At 41.6% G+C, this 22,916-nt stretch overlaps 2 protein-coding genes across 3 annotated transcripts in view; one reads left to right on the forward strand and one right to left on the reverse strand.

Annotated features, from left to right (window-relative positions):
- Nucleotides 1-2,594, reverse strand: part of nvl (nuclear VCP like) — a 49,787-nt gene extending 47,193 nt beyond the window's left edge. The window contains exon 1 of the mRNA XM_072391536.1: nucleotides 2,517-2,594. The gene's annotated coding sequence lies outside the window, so the exon portion shown is untranslated. The remainder of the gene's footprint in view (nucleotides 1-2,516) is intronic.
- Nucleotides 2,595-3,114: 520 nt separating this feature from the next.
- LOC140313442 (uncharacterized) lies at nucleotides 3,115-22,916 on the forward strand. Of its 2 annotated transcripts, XM_072391538.1 has the most exons (6): nucleotides 3,115-3,531; nucleotides 6,033-6,142; nucleotides 9,678-9,804; nucleotides 10,828-10,953; nucleotides 14,313-14,850; nucleotides 20,981-22,916. In XM_072391538.1, the coding sequence occupies exons 1-6, from the start codon at nucleotides 3,193-3,195 to the stop codon at nucleotides 21,412-21,414; spliced, it is 1,674 nt and encodes a 557-aa protein (XP_072247639.1). In that variant the 5' UTR covers nucleotides 3,115-3,192; the 3' UTR covers nucleotides 21,415-22,916. The 2 variants fall into 2 exon arrangements, with proteins under 2 accessions (XP_072247639.1, XP_072247640.1); XM_072391539.1 differs by lacking the exon at nucleotides 10,828-10,953.

Raw genomic sequence — 22,916 nt, forward strand, 5'->3', positions numbered from 1 at the left:
TCAGAAGGCTGATTGGACATGTCCGAGTTCATTTTCTGTTACTGGGCTTCTAAAAGGTTCCAGAAAAAGGTTTTAGTTGATGTGAGTTCAAATGAACATGGATGTACAGACATCATCTGATGCAGTTTGGGAAATGGACTGTACTTGTTTAGCGCTGATAGCTGACCACTCGAAGCGCTTTAACACTACATGCCACATTCACTCATTCACTCACTCACACACACACAGCACATCTTTGTCCATATAGGCTACACAGTGCTTCTTCTACATTTACACAAATTCACACACCGATGGATGCATCTGTAAGCACTGTGCGGTTCAGCGTCTTGCCCAAGGACACGTCGACATGTGTCCTGGGAAAGCCGGGAGTCGAACCCCTGACCTTCCAATTGGTAGGTGACCGCTCTTAATCCTGAGCAACAGTGAGTGGAGAGTTTATGCTGACACTCACACACTGTCTGACATAAAAGCTGATCGAGTTCAGATATTTAATGAATAAAAATTGATGTTAGTTCCAAATCACTGAAAGTCAGCAGGGACACGTTTTAGAGGAATCACTCTATTTTAGGCAACATGAGAACGGTCTGCTGTCATATGATGATGATGATGATGAAGGTCAGTGAAAGTCAGAGTGATCTCTCTTTTAGGAATAGTAGAAAGTCTCCCACACTCCCCATGCACAAACATGGTCAAGAAGCGGGGCTTTTACATCTTGTATCTGTAACTTTGCTTAGGTTACATTTCCAGCCTTAGTTGCCATGATGGTACACCCGAGTAAGAGGTGCACCAGCTTCATGACACTGAAAACCTGAGCTGAACCTGCAGTTGAATCCTGCGATGCATCCTCCTTCAGCTGCTGAAAGAGTCTTTTACTCAGAACGCAACGTGCAGGCTCTTCAAGTCATGTGTCCCAGCCAGGCAGGTGTATTCTGTGGTTTCTTAAAACCTCACCAAGAGGGTTATGTGCTGGCTTCTGTCTCGTTGTTATGGACTGAGGTGCATCGAAATCTAAACAGAAGTGGCTCACAGCCCAAGAGTGATTCCCTGGATGTGGTTTGGGTGGCGGTGACATGCATTCCCACATTTCCATCATCCATGATTATACTGAGAAAGTGATTGGGCTGTAGAGATTTCTACATCAGCCTCTTTCATTACTAATTCAGTCAGAATATGAATAACCTGCCTGTACGCCGGCACATGTCAGTGGTGTCTGAACATCATTCAACCAGCAGCTCTCATGCAGCACAGCACACTCAAAGCTGCAGATGTTCTTTTATTGAAAATTTCACACTTAAAGGTAGCTAAGTAATACCTAAAAATGATCTGTTTTCGTGTAGAATGTAAAATGTAAATGTAAAATGAATATATACATTAAACAAATGTTTAATGTCAGTCTGTGTCAGACTGCACTGAATCGTTCCATATAAAAATGGATCACCCCGAATTCTATCAAACCCCGTGTATCCAGATACACACCCCATCCTAAAACTAGCCCTGGAACTAACAAAGTGCAGAGCGAAACCAACATGCTGCCAACCCAGCATCAACCAAAGCAGCAGAAGCTCATCTTCATCTTTAAGGATTGTTCTTGTTCTGGAAGATTCTGACAGCCTGATCCCAACCATGAAGCATGGAGGTGGATCCGGTGTGGTCTGGCCACTCTCTTGGTCCTGTAACAGCATGGCATTGGAAGTATTTGGTCATTTTGAGAGGCCAGCTGTTTCCCAGCAGGCCACACTCTTCCAGGATGCTAATATGCTGATTCTCACAGCTAAAACTGATAAAGACGACAAACATCTTAGCAGAGATGTGGAACACTTGGATTGGTCCCAACATTCATCCCATTTTGGCATTTGGTGAGCTTTGGATTTAATGAAAATGACTAAATTAAACTATCAGAGCTGGAAGAGGTTTGGTTTGAGGAATGGATCCAAGTTTATCGAGCTGCTGTCTAACACTTGTATGATTCCAATCCAAAGGCACTGACAGTTATTGTTACCAGAGGAGGACCAACTCAACATGAATAAGAAAACTCATGGTGTTTCCTTCACTTTGACCCTCACCCTGTGTGTTCACTACAGCAGTAGAATGTCCCTGTGAAACAGTGATGCAGAGGGTAACAGACCGCAACAAAACCGGGTCCTCTCATGATGCCAACAGTGTCCGGATAACTAGGCTCAACACTGGACACACAGATTCCTCTCACATCTCCATTTCCGACTGTGTTCTCTCTTTACATACTTATAGAACTGTTGTTACATTCACCAACTTGTCTGTTCATTCGCCATTACTAAAAAGCAAGCAACACATACGCTCACAGCAATGTCCGCCACATACGAAAGCTCCCCTGAAAGCTCAGCGTGGATCTAACATTAGAATGAAAGTTCATGCAAATATCATACGAATAACATGGAAGCAGATAGGACTAAACCCAAAAACACACTCTCCCAAAAATTCGTCAACGAAACGTGCGAGCACTCAGATGACTAGGTTCAATATGCTCCGGGGTGTCTTACCTCAATGAAAAAACACAGCTCCACGTGGTTGTTAAAACGACTGAAAACCGTGAATAAACTGTTTCGACAACAAGACAGTTAGAGCTACATTGGATCAGTTAGGATCACGACCCAGCCCACCAGCCCCGCCTATTCTAAACTTCACAACCAATCACACGGTATGTCCTAACCATAATCACCAATCACACAAAATACCCCGCCCCCTATGCCCCCGTCCGATCCAATCTAACGGCAGATTGACTTCACTAACAGGAAGTCAACCCGGAAACGACAATAAATATGTCCGGGTGCGGATTTTCAAAGTTAAAAGGCTTTTCTCCCTATCCAGGTTACTGGAGATAGTTTAAAATATGGTGTGAAAACCCCAGAAGAAAACTTCCGATAAAGAAAATTTGTTCAACAATATCCCTGACATTAAAATATTATGTTTCGAGGACATATCTGAGGGGGGAAAATGGTACAGCAGCCTCAGAAGACATTGTGGTTGTACAGTAAAATATGATTTCTCAATCTTCGTCCGTTTAATAGATGTACAGATTAGCTCCTGTGCTTCTTGTTTTCATTTCAAAGAGAAGACAGAGCAGCCGGGTCACTTTCACTTCCTCATCAGCTTGTTCCAGCCACACTTCCTCATTGCAGTTTAAGAGAGATTAGCTGAGTTTTACCGTTGATAGTCATGAAGGACAGTACCGAAGCAGGAGAACAGGTTGAGTTCTCCCGACAGGACGTTTATGAAGATTACAGAAAGTGTTACCTCCAGCAGTGTGCAGACGTTCGGCCGTGCCGCGACGACCAATTGTTGAAGAAGGCGGCTCAGTACCTGCTGAGAGAGCCCGATCTCACAGAGATCTTCACAGTGTTCCCTTTCTACCAAGCGGCAACAGAGCGCTGCGAGGAGCCGAGCACCGTCTGCAGGAAACACCTGTCAGCCTTCATCAGAGCCGCCGAAATGCTGGAGACCATCTGCGTCAACCTGTTCTTACAACCCTGGAAGAGGGAAATCAGGACACTGAAGGTGTTTGCTTGCTTGCTTGCTTTCTTTCTTTCTTTCTTTCTTTCTTTCTTTCTTTCTTTCTTTCTTTCTTTCTTTCTTTCTTTCTTTCTTTCTTTCTTTCTTTCTTTCTTTCTTTCTTTCTTTCTTTCTTTCTTTCTTTCTTTCTTTCTTTCTTTCTTTCTTTCTTTCTCTAAAATCTTTTGTTCTTTCTGTCTTATCTCGCTTTCTGTCAATCAAATCTTCCTTTCTTTCTGTCTTAGCTCTCTTTGTCTGACATTTCTTCCGTTCTTTGTCTTATCTCTCTTTCTGTCTCTAAAATCTTTTGTTCTTTCTGTCTTATCTCTCTTTCTGTCTTTCAAATCTTCCGTTCTTTCTGTATTAATTCTTTCTGTCTCTAAAATCTTTTGTCCTGTCTTTCTTATCTTGCTTTCTGTCAATCAAATCTTCCTTTCTTTCTGTCCTATCTCTCTTTATGTCTGACATTTCTTCCGTTCTTTGTCTTATCTCTCTTTCTGTCTGTCAAATCTTCCGTTCTCTCTGTATTATTTCTCCTTCTGTTTGTCAAATCTTCCGTTCTTTCTGTCTTATCTCTCCTTCTGTTTGTCAGATCTTTCGTTCTTTCTATCTTATCTCTCTTTGCCTGTGTAATCTTTTGTCCTTTCTTGTCTTCTCTCCCTTTCGGTCTGTCTAATCTTTCGTTCTCTCTGTATTATCTCTCTTGAAGTCTAACAAATCGACTGTCGGTATAGAAAATGGATGGATGAAGTCTAACAAATCTTTCGTTCTTTCTGTCTTATCTCTCCTTCTGTCTGGCTAACCTTTTTTCTGTCTGTATTATCTTTCTTTCTTGTCCATAACATTGTAGCTTCAGAACATGATATTCATTTTTGGCTTAAAATGACTGAGTGTCCTCTTTATCAAACTTTAAGCTTACCAAAATTATTAAGCCAGCTGGTGGTTCAGGATTCTGAGTGCATGTTTGGCCCTGTGATGGACTGGTGATCTTTCCAACATGTCTCTTACCTATTTTTTCCCAAAAATTCTGGCCAAGATTTTTTTTAAAAAATGGAATCAAAAAGGAGTGGCCTGAAAACATTCAATTTAACCCGGCCAGTAAAGCAGATATTTGGTTCAACAGGAATCCTACTGTGTCAAATTTTCTAGAACAGACCATTATGGCAAAAAAGCAACTCCATATTGAGTATGTGCGTCTCACATTCAGCGGTAATGGGGCAACACACATAACCGGACAAGCTATCAAAATCAGACATTATCATACCATGTATGATATTTACAGTATGGTTACAACTGAGCATCAGCTAGAAATTGACTGTTGATTTTTTAAAAATAACTACTAAAATCTTTTAGATGTCCTGGCCCAGATGAGTCTCAGTGGTTGTGTGGTGGTTGTGTGGCGTGGTGGTGATAGAGGACCTGAATGCAGATAATATAAAGGAAAACTTGATTAATTTCAAGCAAAACTAACAAAAAGCGCGGCAGAGCCGGAATACAAAAATCTAATTAGAAAATATAATGTGAAACTCACTGTAAATTATGGAGAAAACCGGGTTTAAACTGGTCCAAATTTAAAAGTCTGACAGTGTATTAAGCAGACGTCAATATTTTGAACACATGTGGCCACTAACTACCCCTTAAACATGTTTGAATTATTTCATCCAGCTTGGTCTTAATAAGGGTCTGAGAAAGTACACCTCAAAAAGGGCCTTGGAGCAAGATGAAAATTAAACTTTGGTGTAGGACAAAAGTGAAGACATCAGGGCAGCACTCTGGACTTTGTATCCAGTGATCCGAGTTCAAATCTCGGTGTAACCTTCAGGTGTGTGCTGTCATGGTTGTGTCTGCCAAATCCATAAACATAAACATCATTGGAAAGGTCTTGACCTAGGGAGTAACATATGTCAGTATGAAAATTGTGGGCAGCTCCTGCTCCTCAGAGGTAACCTTTGAACCTTAAACATGGGACATTTTTGAAGGTTTACATAGCAGCAACTGAATGTGCTTCCCAATCCAAAATCTGTAATAAGTCTGAAAGTTTCCTGGCCACAATTTCACATATTAGAACTACAAAACATATGGCGCTGCCCGCTACTGTGTACGGCAATTTAGTACAAAGTATAGTTTTTATATTGTGCTTCAGGGTTAGGGTCAGGATTGCGAAATTAGGGTTTAAAAAACATAAATCTGTACGTTCTTCAACTGAAAAAATATAACTCTAACATGTTTATGTTGTGAGAATAGCTATGTTATGAAAACATAAAAATATGCAAATTTAGACATGATTCCTGCCACTCTGTTTCGCCGATGGAAAGGGGCGTGTTCAATAGCTGAAACGAATGGGAGCCATGTTTCACTGCAAGGAACTGCGCATGCGCACTGGTCGCTGTGTCATTGGATATTCATCTGATAATGCACGAAAATCTGTACATAACTATTCGTTCGTTTCCATAAGAACCCTTTCATGACAATACATTGAACTTATACTGTTTCTATTTCTTTTTCAGACTTTTACAGGTCCATTTGTGTATAGTCTCCTTCCAGTTCTCAGCACTTCCACCATTCAGTCTGTCCTGGCTTCTATTGGCTACCTGCCCTATAATGATGTCTCACAAAGGTAGGCAACAAGAACATCCAAAAAGTAATGGATAATAATTCTCTGTATCAGGCTACAAGTCCTATTCCCCCTGCAACAAGGAAGTCTCTATCCCAGGACTAAGAGAAACATACACACATCAACTTTAAGTGGCTTAAAGTGGCTTAAAGTATTTTAGCAACACATTTGAAGAAAATGTTTATGTTTATGCATTTAGCAGACGCTTTTATCCAAAGCGACTTACAGATGAAGATATAACAAGCTATATAAAAAGCTAACAATAAACTACATAGAAGGAAGCCACTAGTCCGACTCTGTCAGAGGTGACAGAGTAGAGATAGAGTGCAGGCATAGAAGGAAGTGCAGAAAGATAAAGTGCAGAGATAGAGGGGGTAGGGAAGTACAAGATAAGTGCTAGGATAGGAGATGCTCTCTGAAGAGCTGGGTTTTCAAGAGTTTCTTGAATATAGACCGGGACGCCCCTGTTCTCGTAGCGCTCGGTAAGTCATTCCACCATCGTGGGACGACACATGAAAAGAGTTTGGATTGTCTTAGGCGTGGTGTAGGAGCTGCTAGACGACAATCCTGGGACGAACGGTTGTGACATAAGCCTTTGCAAGAGCCTTTGCAAGAGCATTCAAGTAGATGGGAGCCGTTCCATTAAGCACTTTGTAGGCTAACATCAGTGACTTGAATTTGATGCGGGCAGCTAAGGGTAGCCAGTGGAGTTCAATGAACAGAGGGGTGACGTGTGCTCTTTTAGGCTGATGGAAGACCAGACACGCAGCCGCGTTCTGGACCATCTGCAGAGGTTTCACAGCACAGGCTGGGAGACCAGTTAGGAGAGCATTGCAGTAGTCAAGGCGGGAGATGACCATGGCCTGTATCAGGAGCTGGGTGGCATGTTGTGTTAGGTATGGTCTGATCTTTCTTATGTTTAGCAATGCGAAGCGGCATGAACGAGCAGCTGAGGTAACGTGATCTTTGAAGGTTAGTTGGTCATCAATCATGACACCCAAGTTTCTAGCAACCTTTGATGGAGCAAGAGATAGGGATTCAGTTTGGATGCAGATGCTGTGGTGTATGGTTGGTTTGGCTGGGAAGACAAGCAGTTCAGTTTTTGGGAGGTTAAGTTGGAGATGATGGGCTTTCATCCATGTTGATATGTCAGAGAGACAGTCTGAGATTCGTGCTGAGACCGTGTGGTCGTCAGGTGGGAATGACAGATAGAGCTGGGTATCATCAGCATAACATTGGTATGAGAAGCCATGTGATCGGATTATCTGTCCCGGTTAGGTGGTGTATATGGCAAAGAGAAGAGGTCACAGTATTGAACCTTGGGGGACCCCTGTGGCGAGGTGGTGCGCTGCAGAAGTGTGACCAAGCCAGGATACTTTGAAAGACCGACCAGTGAGGTATGATTCAAACCAGGAGTGTGCTCTCCCTGTGATGCCCATGATGGAGAGTATGGACAAAAGGATACTGTGGTTGACAGTGTCAAATGCAGCTGATAAGTCGAACAGGATAAGTACAGAGGACTTAGCTGTCGCTCTGGCTTCTTTAAAGGCTTCTGTCACAGCTAACAGTGCCGCTTCGGTGGAGTGTCCACTTTTAAACCCAGATTGGTTTGGGTCAAGGAGGTTGTTATGTGAGAGGTAATCGGTGACCTGCTTAAAAACCGCCCTTTCAATGATTTTAGACAGAAACGGGAGGAGAGAGACCGGCTGATAATTCTCCACATGAGTTGGAGGGAGGGAAGGTTTCTTGAGCAGCGGTGTAACCTGAGCTTGCTTGAATGTGGTAGGAAATGTGCCCGATGTCAGTGAAGTATTAATCACATGCGTGACTGCGGCAGTTACAGTAGGAGCAATGGATTGGAGAAGATTAGTAGGGACGGGGTCCAGCGGGCATGTAGTAGGACGGCTACATGTGAGACGTTTAGACACACTGCTCTGAGCGAGAGGGGTAAATGAGGAAAATGATGCTGTAGGACTTCTGCATGCAGATTTTGTGGTACCAGGTTTGATAAACTGTTTGCTTATAGCTGCCACTTTGTCAGTAAAAAATGAGGCAAAGGTGTCTGCTGTTAGATTGGTAGCAGGTGGCACCAAAACACAATTAGTTTAATTTAATTCAGTTCAATTCAGTTTATTAATATAGCGCCAAATCACAACAAATGTCATCTTAAGGCACGTCAATGATACAGTCCAATTCAAGCCAATTAGAGTTCAGTTAATTTTAATCATAATTTATCCATCAGTCGAGTCGCGGGGGGGCTGGAGCCTATCCCAGAAGTCATTGGGCGAGAGGCGGGGTACACCCTGAACAGGTCGCCTGTTCATCACAGGGCCACACAGAGACAAACGACACAAACAACCACACATTAAATTCAAAATTAGTCCAATTCATACATACAGAGCCAATCAAAAAAACAATTTTCTATGCTAAGGAAACCAACAGATTGAACCGAAACTTCTCTTCAGTCCAATCTCCCGTCCGGATTGTGCATGAGGTGATAGTCAGAGGGAGTTGATTCATTAATGCTAACACGATCCTCCTGCTGCAGCCAGGTTTCTGTAAAGCAAAATATATCAATATGATGATCACAGATCAAATCATTCACTAACAGAGACTTCCAAAGGAGAGATCTAATATTCAGCAAACCACATTTAATAGTTTGATGTTTTTGTTCAGTTAAATTTTTTGTCTTAATCTTTTTGAGGTTTTCTGGATTTTCTCTTGTGTTTATTGACTTATTTAATTTGGGTGGTTCGGTATACTAACCTGGTATTTGAGATATAAATCTGGGTGACGTCACTGCAGGTGTTGTATGAGGTTGGATGTGTTGCCTCTTTGACTCCTATAGCTTGATAGCAGCGCCTGCACAGTGGATGGCCATCATCTATTGCTTTACCGTCTGTGACTCTGATCAATGCATCATTAGCAGGCTTGTGCAGAACTTAACAATCTTTTGAAGAGATCCATTTCACCCGAATCAGGTGTGTTGAAGCAGGGGAACATCTAAAACCTGCAGGTCAACGGCACTCGAGGACCGACTTTGGACATCCCTGGCCTAAAGGGACCTGGCATAACAATATTCTTGTGTTGATTTAATTAGATTTAAATAGACTTTCGCAAATGGCTTATTTAGGCATCAAACACGGATTAATTAAAACCTTGTCATATTTTGGGTTAATCTCAACCAAGAAATCCTTGTTGTATTTTGGTGGTTGGTATATGACAGTCCAATCCCAAACGGTATCATATTTTAACTACTGATTTTATCTTTCATATATATCCTTTTATTACATTTTTATTCAATGTTATCTTTATTGTTCTGATTTTATCTATTGTTCTTCTTTCTTTCTTTTGTGTAAATTTTAAATCATGCTTTTTATTTCCACTGTTTTAATGTCTCTGTAAAGCACTTTGAATCACCTTGTCGTTGAATTGTGCTGTACAAATAAACATGCCGCGCCGCGCTGCACCGCGCCTTGCCTCCTTGCCTTGCCTCGCCTCGCCTTGCCTAACATGTCTTCTGTTTGATGTATTTCAGTGAGTTCAGACTCAGTGCAGATGCTAATGTTGACAGAGCTATGCAGATGGGCTTTGAACTACTGCTGGCCAGGGTGGAATGTTATCACCTCCTGGACATCCAGACGAAAGATCATCTGGGTCCACAGGTATGATCAGTAATCTGTAGTATTTCATATTTGCCTTGTTATTGTAGTAAATAACATACTATTCTATTTTATTTAGGTCCACACTGGAAAATCATTACACCTTCTAATCTTTTTTAAATTCAGCACAGGACCACGTCCAACTGGCAGTTTGTGGCTGTGTCTTGCTACACTCCACATTTCAAATTCTACATGAAATTGCTTTGAATAACTAAATACAAAGAAATGTCTAAAAACAAAAACATAATCTTGTCATAAAAGACAAAATAAGAAGAAAGATCCTGGCTGTCTTTTGTATGAGTTAACTTTTATTTATTGATTTATCATACACATTTTTTATGATATTAAAAAGATTGTTTTGTTGCCTCTAACTGGTGTGTTTGTTTAAATGAATGCCATTTATGAGACCTACCCTTTTCGGACCTGTTTTGCTTTTTTTTAAATCAGATTAAAATGACAGAATGTGCCAGCTGTTTTTCCAGAACAGTTTGCGGCAGCAATCTTGCTTGGTCAGATAACATTTACTTATCATGTTCAACACAACTCTGAATCAACTCAATTGAATCAATTAACATCAACACCAAGGCAGCATTGGGCCTCAGCTCAATCTGATGTATGATCTTCTTTTAGGAGATATTGGTTAAATAAAAAAAAATACTGCACTGTCCAAAATTCATAGCTGCATGATCTTTACCGCAGTACCTGTCAAGCATGTACATTTGACATACATGCTTGACACGTATAGCGTACAGATGACATGCCATTCATATCAGCATGTGCACTTAGCATGTTAAAATGAATTGTGATTGCCAAATGCCATGTTAAATAAATAAAAAAAATATTCAAAAGCTAATACTGTATAGACTTTGGTGTTATACCTCACTTCATGTACTGTAATTGACATTAATGTGACCTAGATGAATAATGAAGCCATTGGTGTTACATATCTTATGTCTGAAAGGGGCTGGAGTGAAAGGTAAGGTCTGATTTTATGACTTTCATGACAGTTATGATCTTACACTGTAGGAATGGTTGGAGCTTCTCCAGAGAAGAGGGCAGCCAACAAAATTGTTAGAGCACACAGAAGAGAAGACAATGGCAGTACAAAAGAAAGGCCAGAAGAAGAAAAAGAAAGAGTTGGATAACAAAGAGGTAGGACGAAAGATTTTTTTTAAAGTATGAGTCAGTGAAAAACAAAAAAAATTGGAAAACTTTTAACAAGAGGAGATTGCAGATACAATCGTTGTGTTATGAGAACTGTAATGAGACAGTTGTTTTCATGGCTGCACAAAATGAGACTTCAGATCACCTAACGGTTACCTAAAAACTGGAATCCATTGTGGCGCTGGAATTTCATGTTGATATGATAGGATCATTTTAAGTAACTGTATATTTACATTACAAAGCAAGTTCTATCACAATTGAAAATATATTTTCTTTTAAAACCTGTAATTCAATTACAAAATAATCATATTCAAAAGTGCTGTCATAACCAAATCTTAACCAGCAGATTCAGCTTCACAACTCTCCAATTTATAAATGCAGAGTGGCATTTACAAACACTGGTCCAAACAAGTGTTTTTTTTTTGATGGTGTTTAATTAATTTCCAAAGCCGCACATGTGAAAACCAAGTGCATAGAATAAAACTTGTGAGTGGACACTCATTACCAGTAATTTTTCTTCACCACATGCATATAAAACAGCAGTCAGAATAAAATTAAACACTTATACTTATTGCTGTAGTAATTATATATTTATTTACTGAAACAATTATCATAAGCTTTCATTTTGAAAAGTTATTGCTACTTGGAGGAAGGACCTCTTGTTTCTATCGCCTTGAACTGAACACACTCCTTTGCTTTACATAATGTTATTTAGAGTGTGGTCAGTGTTGTTCTTTATGTTCATTAATATGTGCTGCATTCTTCTTTGTACAATCATCTCCAGGAGCTCCAGGGCAGTCCCCATCATAGAACCAGCCGTCTTTATCAGTTTGTTCAGTTTCTTTGAGTCTCTGGCTCCGATGCTGTTGCCCCAACAGATGCTGCAAAGCAAATTGTACTCTCCACCACAAACTTATAGAAAATATGCAGCATCTTTGTGCAGACATTTAGGTACAGGATTTCTCAGGAAATACATACTGTTATGTCTTTTCTATAGACAACCTAGTCTACTGCACAGGTAGACACCCAGGTTATCTATATTCCTCAACAAACTCTACCTCTTCAGCTAAGATGCAGACAGTGTTTGGCTTATTCATGGTCGTCCTAAAATGTATGTGTTTGAGATGAGGTGATTGTTTCCAAATCATGCCACAAAGTGATCAACCAGTTGCCTTTGTACTGGAAGTTTGAGGTGTACAAAATGAAGAGAACCTATGAGAGTACAGTCCCCTGTGGTGCTCCTGTACTACTGACCACTTTGTCAGACACACAACCCTTCAGTCTCAAAAACTGTGGTTTGTATGTCAGGTAGTCGATAATCCAGGTGGTAGTGGAGGCATCCACCTGTATTTTCTGCAGCTTCAAGCATAATTTTATAGGCTGAATTATATAAAAAGCACTGGAGAAATTGAAAAACATGATCCTCACAGTGATGCCTGCTTTGTTCCAATGAGAGTAGGCTTGCTGAAGTAGGTAAATTATGGCATCTTCAACATCAACTTTGGGACAGTATGCAAACTATAGTGGGTCCTGAAAGGTGTTTACTTGTCTACTGAGGTGAGCCAATAACAGTCTCAGTCTCAGTCAGATGCATGAGATTTGTAAGGTACAGGAACAAGGCAGAATGTCTTCTGCTAAGGTTGAGGAGATACTGTAGTATCCCACACACCTGTACCGCAATGGTCTTCAGGACCCTGGAGCTGACTCTATCTGGACCTGCAACATCGTTCTTGTTCAGTATCTCTGGAGGAGAGGCAGAGGTGGTCATTGTGTTCTGATGTGGAGGGAGATGTTGGTGAGGCTTTGTTAAGATCTATGATTGAGGTGGATAATGATGATATTGAGGTTTGACAGGGAAGCTGCGGGTACAGGTAGGATCAGAGGCCTGTGTTGCTGGAGGCAGGAAAGGAGCATGCTGAGTATTGATCTGAGCTGAATCTAATGAAAATGAAAAAAATTATGTCCCGAAGTTAAATTATATTGTTGCTGTATTCTTTTTTTTTTTCATCAAGCAATCGTTATAAGCTTTCATATAACAGTTATTGCTGCTAGCAGGAAAGACCTGCTCTATCTTTCTGTATTAAATAAAACTCAAACTGATAGTACTCAGTTGTTTCAACATGATGTTATGAAGGGGGTGGTCTTATCTTTTTTCAGCTGTTTTTTCACAACTCCCTGTTTCCATCCCTTAGGACTTCTTCTTCACGTTCAGTAGCTTTTTGAAGTTAAGGTTATTCAAGGTTTGTTACTGGGGAAGCACCTCACTATCCTTGTGGGAATAGTACTCTCCACATGGAAGTTAATGTAGTCTGTTACATACTCAGTCATGACATTGATATCATCTCCATGTGGCTCACAGAGTGCATTCCAGTCTTTGGCCTCAGAGCATCACTGCAGATCTTCTTCAGCTTCCTGAGACCACTTAAGTGTATGCTCACAGTTTGTTGTTGAACAATGGGTATATAGTTTGAGGTGATGAGAACAAGATTGTGGTTTGATGTTTGAAATGGAGGACAGGCAGAAGAGCTCTATGCATTTGTTACATTTGCATAAAATAATTTCACCTTTTTATTTTCTCTGGTGGAGCAGTTGACGAACTTTTAAATGGTTTGAAGTGTAGTAGAGAATGAGACTTTTTTTTAGATATTCATAAATCGCCACAAATGTATTGGGATGTTGTATTTGTATCCTGGCAACAACTGAGCTGATGACATCCCAAACAGTGTCTACAGCAGTGCCAGGTAATACAGTATATGCACCACTACCAGAATAACATGGCTCGGGTCATGAGAGTATAGCTCTCCCTGCCAATAATGGTAAATGGACTGTACTTGTATAGCGCTTTTCAAGTCTAGCAAGTCTAGTCAAAGCACCATGGACATAAACTCACAACTAACCGATTCTCTCCTTCACAGTGACATGTCCTCATTAGAACACGAAGCTCATCCATTTTATTTAGAAGTAATCTGATATTCCCTACCAGTACCAAAGTAAAACTTGGTTTAAACTTCCTCCACCTGTTCCTCCTTCTTGCTCCTGCCCAACATCAATGGCATATCCTCATCAAATCATCTAGGATTTGGGATCTTTTTTCAGATGTTTGTTGGCTAGACTTGGAAGAGCTTTCAAAAAACAGTGTTTGCAGAAAAGATAGTTCAGTAAAAATCTGAAAATAAAAAAAAATGTTGTACATACATTGTGAGTGAAGTTACTGCAATTTGCTGCCACTATGGTGCAGTGCATTCTAGAAAGAGATGTGCAATCAAACACAGCACCACACACTAAATACATATGACATGGAAACAACTTCTGTCTGCACTTAACTTAGCTCTGTTTCTTTTCTCTAGGTTCTTCAATGTTTGGAAACAACGACTGAATTAAACCCCCAACCAAAGCCTCAAGGCAATCACCTCGTTAGTGTGGACCAGTCAATAATGGAAATGCAGAGGACATACCCTGACCTGGCATTCAGGGGCCGCCCCCTGCTACCTGACCAACCTCACAAAGCACGCAATAACATTAGCAACAATAGAGTACTTTGTAATGCTGAACTGAATGAAAGAGATTGTATCAAAAAGAGTAAAAGCGCTACTCCTACAAACCTCAGTGAAGGTGAAAGTCGCAAAGCAGAAAAATTGTGTGGTGACAATGGCAGAACCATTAGTTGTAATGACAAGAATGTTGACGTGATCTCCACCCCAATAGACAGTATTAACAGCAGCTTTGAAGGCTCACATGGAAGGAGAGTGGATGATGAGCTCAGTGGCCCTCAAGCCATTTCCCTTCACATCACATTGAGAGCTGGGACCAAAGCAGAGATGAGTCTGAAGCCCGGGAAGCCTCAGTCCACCACAGAGCCTCTTGCCGAGACACAGCAACTATCTGGTAATAAACATATACTGTAGTCACAGTTGCATTTACTTGGTCATTACAATAACACCAGGTAGGTATTCCTGGCCTGGTGTTATGACCCCTCTTTCCTGTCCTCTCAACCCCCAACCGGGTGAGGCAGATGGCCGCCCTTTCTTGGTCTGGTTCTGACAGAAGTGTCTTCCTGTTTGAAAGGGAATTTTTCAAATGTCACCTCATGGATTCTCTTACTTTCCCACCTGATGACCCCAATGACATGTTGGCCAGCACTGCTCACTGGTCTATATAGGGATTATTGGGAATTATTCACTGGTTCATATATTTCTTTAGCACAAGTTTCTTGTGTTGACCTTGAATTCAGATCTAGCCTAGCTAGTGGCTGTGAATAGGGCAGCTGACAACAAGGAAAATACCATGTGACAGATTTGAAAGACAGCTGACAGGAGGCTAGCAATTCATGGTAGCAGTAGCAAGGCCTAGCAGCTTTGTTACAACTAGCATAAGCTACAAACAAATTAAGGAGAATACACTTGGGGTCAGCGAGAGCAGGGGCAGAAGATAACTCACAGGCAGAGTCACAGGTGGAGATGTGACTCAGTGAAGGATAGGGGCATGGGCCTATTCTCTAGGGCTCCAACTGGGCAGAATGATTCTCAGGGCAAAGAGAGTGCAGCTGGAGAGAATAAAAGTGGTAGACTAGAGGGAAATTAGCTCCAGGTTTGTCCATTTGGCTGGTACAAAGTAACACGAGTTAGAGGCCTTAAAATGCATCAGGGAAGAAAGAGATGTGTGGTAAAAGAAGGGCAGTGTTTCTTTGCAAATCACACTAAGTTTGTTTGTGAATTGTTGGGAGCGAGTGAAACACGTTTTACTCGCTTGTGGAACACGTTTTGTTCGCTTACAAGGTTTTGGCAGGATTCTCACTCCATACAAATATAATGCCATAAATACGCCAGTTAGAGAGAGAAATATGGAGCAGAAAGCAAGAGTTAAGTGGCCGAGGGCAAATGGCAACAAAGAATGGGAGGCAGTCAATAAAGATTTGTCATTAATATTAAGTAGGTTAGGAGGAAATGCAAGCGATAGGCTAGAGAAGATGGGAGATATAATTTACTCCTACGGTATAGAAAGATTTCAGATGCAAGATAGGTTGAGAGAGTACATTTAGTTAAGTCTAGACGGCAAAAAGATATAGAAAAGTTGGTTAAGGAAAGAAGAAACTTAAGAAAGCAGTGGAAAAGAGCTACAGAGGAAGAGAAGGAGGGAATTATTGTTTTGCAGGAAGAATTGAGAAGCAGGCTAGCAATACTCAGAACGGCTTAATATCTTAGGAAAAAGAGAAAGAAGATAGAATATGTAAGGACTGCATTTTACAGGGACCCGTTCAAGTTTGTTAAAGGGTTTAAGCAAGAAAAGGGATGGCAGAGGTGGAAGAGTATCTAAGAAATACATATTCAGATCTTGAGCAGTGTAGAGTAGTAGGCCTTCCACCTGACATGCCACCATTAGGAGAGATAGCTCATATGATGGATGTTAGACCACCTAGGTGTAAGGAGTTTGAGGAGGTAGTCAGGTGTGCAAAGGCTTCATTGGCCCCAGGGTAAAATGGAGTCCCCTACCAGGTTTATAAAAGTGCACCTGATAGCCTAAAGTTTTTGTGGAGGCAGTTAAGAATAGTTTGGGAGAAACAGTTTATTCCTAGAGCATGACGTAGGGCAGATGGTGTTCTTATTCCAAATGACCTCAGACCTGAGTCAGTTCTGGATGATCTCGCTCCTAAATGTAGAGGAGAAGATTTTCTTTAGTGTAGTTGCACAGAAATTAGCTAGTTATTTAGTAATGAATAGCTTAATAGATACTACTGTGCAGAGGGCAGGAAAACCAGGTTTTGCAGGGTGTTTAGAGCACACTAGCATGATTTGGCATCAGATCCACACAGCCAAGATTTAGAAAAAAGACTTATGTTATATGTCTGGATCTAGAAAATGCATTTGGTCCCACATAGCCTTATTTGGAAAGCGTTTGATTATTTTAGAGTGTCTGTAGTAGCTGTTAACTTAATAAGAACATATTGTCACGGATCGTTGGAAAGGTAGGACCCAGATGCAGTTCTTTTTGTTCACAAAAAGGGTTTATTTCACAAGCAGGGAGCAAAAGACAAGAACAAAAGGCGCGGCAGGGCCGGATCAAAATACTTAACTATGACAAAAAAAAAACAAGACTGTGAAATACAAAACAAGACTATGAATAAACAAAGACACAGGACTCTGTGGCATAACCAGACTTATCTCTGTGGTGAAGCATGGAGGGATAGTGAGGTAAGGATTCTGCAATGACTGAAAGAAAACCAGAAGACTAAATACTGTGGAGGGAGTGATCAGTGAATGAGGTGCAGCTGTGAACAATGAGCCAGGTGACTTGAGTGACCTGAGGTGGCAGGGGAAAAACATGACTAGAACATAACTGAAATCATGATTAAATATAAACAGTGACACAGCCGACTGTGACACATATTTCCAGGATATTAGACTGTCCTAAGTACAGCAGGTTTCACAACAGGTTGGCAGAGGCTAGAAATAGGCATTATGGCAGGGTGTACGATTTCTCCATTAGCATTTACAATGGCGATGGAGATAATTATTAGAGCTTCCAAGTGGGTTGCAGGTGGAGAGAGACGTCAGGATGGCAATCTAAAGTGGGCTGGTATGAAAATCAAACCCACTAAGTCTAGAAGTATCTCAATAAGCAGAGGGAAATTAAGTGATAGAAAGTTTGTAATAGATAAAGACACGCTTCGAAACCTCGACACAGATGGACACATCACTAATGGCATGACATATGATTTCTTTCAGCATTACATACCAAAATCAAATTGTACAGACATCCATCCCTATTATCATAAAAACATTTGTTTCTGACCTCTGGTTCTTTTCCAGATGATTAAACATGCTGCTATTAATCTGATGCAGAAGACACTTCATTTGGACCCCTTATCTCCAAACTGTCTTTTTTTATCTTAGGTTCTAGAGAAAGTCATATCTGCACAGCTGACATCATATATATCATATATATACATGATTTTAACGTTTCCAGCGTGGTTTTGGAACAATTCATAGTAAAGAGACGGCTCTTATTAAGGTGATCGTTGACCTATTGCTGAGTGCAGATAGAGGAGACTGCTCAATTTTAATCGCTGTCTTTCATACTGATGATCACAGTGTTTACTGCATTGTTGTCTCCGATTGGAATAAAAGATTTGGCTCTTTGCATAATACACTCACATTTCTCTAATAGAATCCTTATGAACAATCTGAATAACTTTTTCTCGTCAAAGGCTCAGCTAAATTGTTCCCTATTTACATGCTACATCTTGGCCAGCAGGGCTGCACAGTGGTGTGGCGGTTAGCACCATCGTCTCACAGCAAGACGATTCCTTGTTATATTCTCAGCTGGTTCTTGCAGTGTGGAGTGTGGATATTCTCCTTGTGTATGAATGGGTTCTCTCTGGGTCCAGCTTCCTCCCACTGCCAAAAAACATGCATGTTCAGAATCAGAATCAGCTTTATTGGCCAAGTATGTGAACACACAAGGAAGTTGACTAAAGGTAAACATAACATAACAAACATTCAACTAGAAAAAAGAAGGACAACAAAAAACAATAAGTTAAAGAAAGGTGTGAAAATAAATGAATGAAGTGTTCAAAGATCTGACCTATATATTCCAATATATACATGTTATTTTATTTACAGTGAGGTTTATGCTGTTCATTTATGTACAGGCAGTATATTGAGCATACTGAGCATGCTATGACATTGTGAGACATATATAAAGTGCAAAGTAAATTTTGGAGTCAGGGGGTTGCTGACACAAGGTGACTGATCAAGTGTTCATCAGTGTGATGGCCTGGGGGAAGAAACTGTTTTTGGATCTGGATGTTTTGGTGTACAGTGTTCTGTAACGCCTGTCAGAGGGGAAACGTTCAAACAGATTGTGTCCAGGGTGTGATGGGTCTGCAGAAATGTTACCTGCCTGGATGTGTATAAGTCCTGGATGGAGGGCAGGTTAATGCCAATGATTCTCTCTGTAGTCCTGGTTGTCCGTTTCAGTCCTGTTCCTGTCCTGTTTGGTGACTGATCCAAACCAAATGATGATGGAGGTGCAGAGAACAGACTGGACTATTGCAGTGCAGAACTGGATCAGCAGCTCCTGGGGCAGGTTGAACTTCTTGAGCTGATGCAGGAAGTACATCTTTGCTGGGCCTTTTTCACTATGGAGTCGATGCTGGGTGCCCACTTTAGGTCCTGGGAGATGGAAGATCCTAGAAACCTGAAGGTTTCTACAGCAGACAGAGTTTTTGAGAATGGTGATGGGGGCAGTGTGGGGGTGTTGTTCCTGAAGTCCACTGTCATCTCCACAGTTTTGAGCGTGTTCAGCTCCAGATTGTTCTGACCACAACAGAGGGCCAGCTGTTCCACCTCCTGCCTGTATGCAGACTCGTCCCGGATGAGACTGATGGCCGTTGTGTCGTCTGCAAACTTCAGGAGTTTGACAGATGGGTCTCTCGAGGTGCAGTTGTTGGTGTAGAGAGAAGAGCAGTGAGGAGAGCACACGTCCCTTGGGGACGCCTGTGCTGATTGTCCGGATGCTGGATGTGATTTTTCCCAGCCTTACCTGCTGCCTCCTGTCTGTCAGGAAGTTGGTAATCCACTGACAGGTGGAGGCTGGGACGGTGAGCTGGGTGAGTTTGGAGTGGAGGATGTCCAGGATGATGGTGTTTAACGCTGAGCTGAAGTCCACAAACAGGATCCTTGCATATGTCCCTGGGGAGCAGAGGTGTTGCAGGATGTAATGCAGTCCCAAGTTGATTGCGTCATTCACTGACCTGTTTGCCCGATATGGAAACTGCAGGCGGTCCAGCAGGGGGTCTTTGATGTCCTTCAGGTGGCTCAACGCCAGTCTCTCAAAGGAGTTCATGACCACAGACGTTAGGGCCATGGGCCTGTAGTCATTTAGTCCTGAGATAGCTGGTTTCTTTGGGACCGGGATTGTTGTGGAGTGTTTGAAGCAGGAGGGGACTTCACAAAGCTCCAGTGATCTGTTGAAGATCTGGGTGAAGATGGGGGCCAGCTGGTCAGCACAGACCTTCAGGCAGGAGGATGACATGCCGTCTGGGCCTGGAACTTTCCTGATCTTCAGTTGCCTGAAGAGCTGACACACATCCTCTTCACAGATCCTGAGTGTTGGTGGGGGTTTGGTAGGGAGGGGTGAGGGTGGTGCAGGAGGTGATGAGGTTTGTTTGATGCTGGAGCTGGTGATGGGTGTGAATGGTGGCTTCTCAAACCTGTAGTAGAAGACATTCAGGTCATCAGCCAGTTAACAGTTCTCTGCAATGTGGGGGGATGGTCTCCTGTAGTTGGTGATCTCCTGTAGACCTCTCCACACTGGCGCAGGCTTGTTAGCTGAGAACCTGTTTTTCAGCTTCTCAGTGTCGCACATCTTTGCCACTTTGATCTCCTTTGTCAGCATGTTCCTGGCCGTGTTGTACAGGACTCTGTCCCCTCATCTGTAGGCCTCCTCCTTGGCCTGACAAAGCATCCTAAGTTTTGCATTGAACCAGGGTTTATTGTTGTTGTATGTGCAGAAAGTCTTAGTTGGCACACAGAGGTCCTCACAAAAGCTGATGTAGCATGTCACGGTCTCGGTGAGTTCATCCAGATCTGTAGCAGCAGCCTCGAAAACACTCCAATCTGTGCAGTCAAAGCAGGCCTGTAACTCCAGCTTTGACTCTGCAGTCCATCTCTCCACAGTCCTCACTACAGGCTTAGCAGATTTGAATTTCTGCCTGTATGTTCATTGGTGGTCTAGATTGACTTTAAGAGTGAGTGTGGATGGTTGTTTGTCTCTGTGTGGCGCTATGATTGCCTGGCGACCTGTCCAGGATGTACTATAGAAAATGGATGGATGGAATTATTTACACTCAAATAAAAGCGAGAAGAGGTTCCTGGCAGGAAATTCCCAGAAATGTATTTATAATAATGTTTTTTGTTATTACAATGATCTTCCTTTAGTCTCTAAAAGAGAACATTTTGAAAGATATTGTATATTTCATGAGTAATTCATTTTATTTGTATTTTGATTTTTACAGACAGAAAAACTGAGAGAGAGGCCAAACCAGAGTTTGGCTCATTGAGCTTCGTTGATAAAGAGCAGGATCTGAGAGAGCTCGCTGAGAGGATGGAACAACTCTGTGTACAGGGAAATAAAGAGGATGAGAAGAGAGGAGAGAAGGACACACGTACAGGAAGGAGACAAGAAGAGAAAAAATCCAGCTCTGAGAGAGGGCTTACAGAAAAAACCCTCAGGATGCAAGTGATGGAGACGGCTCTAACAATGAGCAAAGATCCCAGTAGGTTTACAATCTCTTCGCAGTCAGACCAGAAACAGCCCACTGTGGGTCAGCCCTTGGTGCTGACTGGAAGTACAGCAGACTGTAAAGGAGATGGCAGCATAGGTGAGCAGGAAGGAGAAGATTCAGAGGGACAGGAAACGTGCCAAACAGAGGAGGAACACACAGGTTAGAGCTTTGGAATAAATTAACATCAAAGTTTACGAAATATGTAAATGTAATTCTACACAGCAATTGTAAAACCAAAATAAGTTGAAATTAGTCCATAAACCAAGATTTTAAGTCCCAGTGAAATCAAGTTTGATGTTTGGGGCTGCACGGGGGTGTGATGGTTAGCACTGTCACGTCACAGCAAGACCAAACCTCCAGGTTTGAATCCCAGCTGGTTCTTTCCTTGTGTTTGCATGTTCTCCCTGTGTATGCGTGCGTTCTTTCCAGGTACTCAGGCTTCCTGCCATTGTCCAAAAACACATGTTTGGTTAATTGGTTACTCTAAATTGACCCTAAGAGTGAGTGTGAGCTGTGGATGGTTGTCTCGTTTGTCTTTTTGTGACACTGTGATGGACTGGCGACCTGTCCAGAGTGTACCCCGCCTCTTGCCCGATGACTGCTGGGATAGGCTCCAGCCCCCCTGCAACCCTAAATTGGAAAAACCCTCAGGTTTAAGCGGGTTAAGAAAATGGATGGATAGATTTGTCACCTATATTACAGTCTCTGGCAGGGATGCAGGAAGAAGGGGGCTGAAGGGACAGCAGGGGGTGTAACTGCAAGATAAAAAGTTAACTGGACAAATCAATTTAAAGAAAAAGGATTTTTATTTTATTGACAAGTAGGCAATAAAATATTATTTATTGATGATTTGAAAGCCTACCTATATGATGTGTTTTCAATCTAGCTGATCTGATACATAGGTGTTGTGCCATTTATGCAGCCCAAGATGGACACACTGGACAGGACTAGTGTTGATCACAGAGAACAGTGAAGAGTGGAGGATCGAGGTTATTAGCATCACACCACTGCAGAAGAACCTCTGTTGCCTTACTGTCTGCTTTGATTACAAAAATTAAATGTATGCTACCCTGTGAGCCGCTCTATAAGTTTCAATCATCAATAGAATATTCATTTTCATTTTTAAACATTGATTTTCAAGTGGTGGCCTCATATTGTTACTCCAGTGCCTGGTTAAATCAATTAACTTTATTTGACAAATTAGTTTGCCTCAAAGTAGTTTTTACCAGCCCTGCAATTCTGCTGTTAAATGTGTGGTGGTGGTGGGTGATGACAAAAGCTGTGTCCCAGTTTCCTGTCTTATCAGTTACAGGGTGTATGAACTTACTTTATCAGTTCATGAGTTATGTTAAGTCTTATTGATGTGACAGCTCTGGTAGTGTGACTTTGAATGTGCTTTGAATGAAAGTAAAAGTTAGCCCCACTGTTTGAAGTTGTGTTTTGAAGTGTGGTCTTTAAACAAAAGCCTTCAAATGTGAATATGCATGTGTTGAAAACGTTTTCTGTCTACGCATATGCAAAATCATTTGTTTTCTGAGTGTGATTAAACATTTCTGGGTATAGCCTTGCTGGTTTTGTCTTAATATATAGCATAGTAGTATCCAAATTTCTTGTCTTCTACATTGTAAAATAATGTAAAACTGTTTGAATTAAAATAAGAAAATTA

This window comes from Leuresthes tenuis, unplaced genomic scaffold, assembly GCF_036924035.1.
Source record: "Leuresthes tenuis unplaced genomic scaffold, fLeuTen1.0.hap1 SCAF_8, whole genome shotgun sequence".
Taxonomy (NCBI): domain Eukaryota; kingdom Metazoa; phylum Chordata; class Actinopteri; order Atheriniformes; family Atherinopsidae; genus Leuresthes; species Leuresthes tenuis.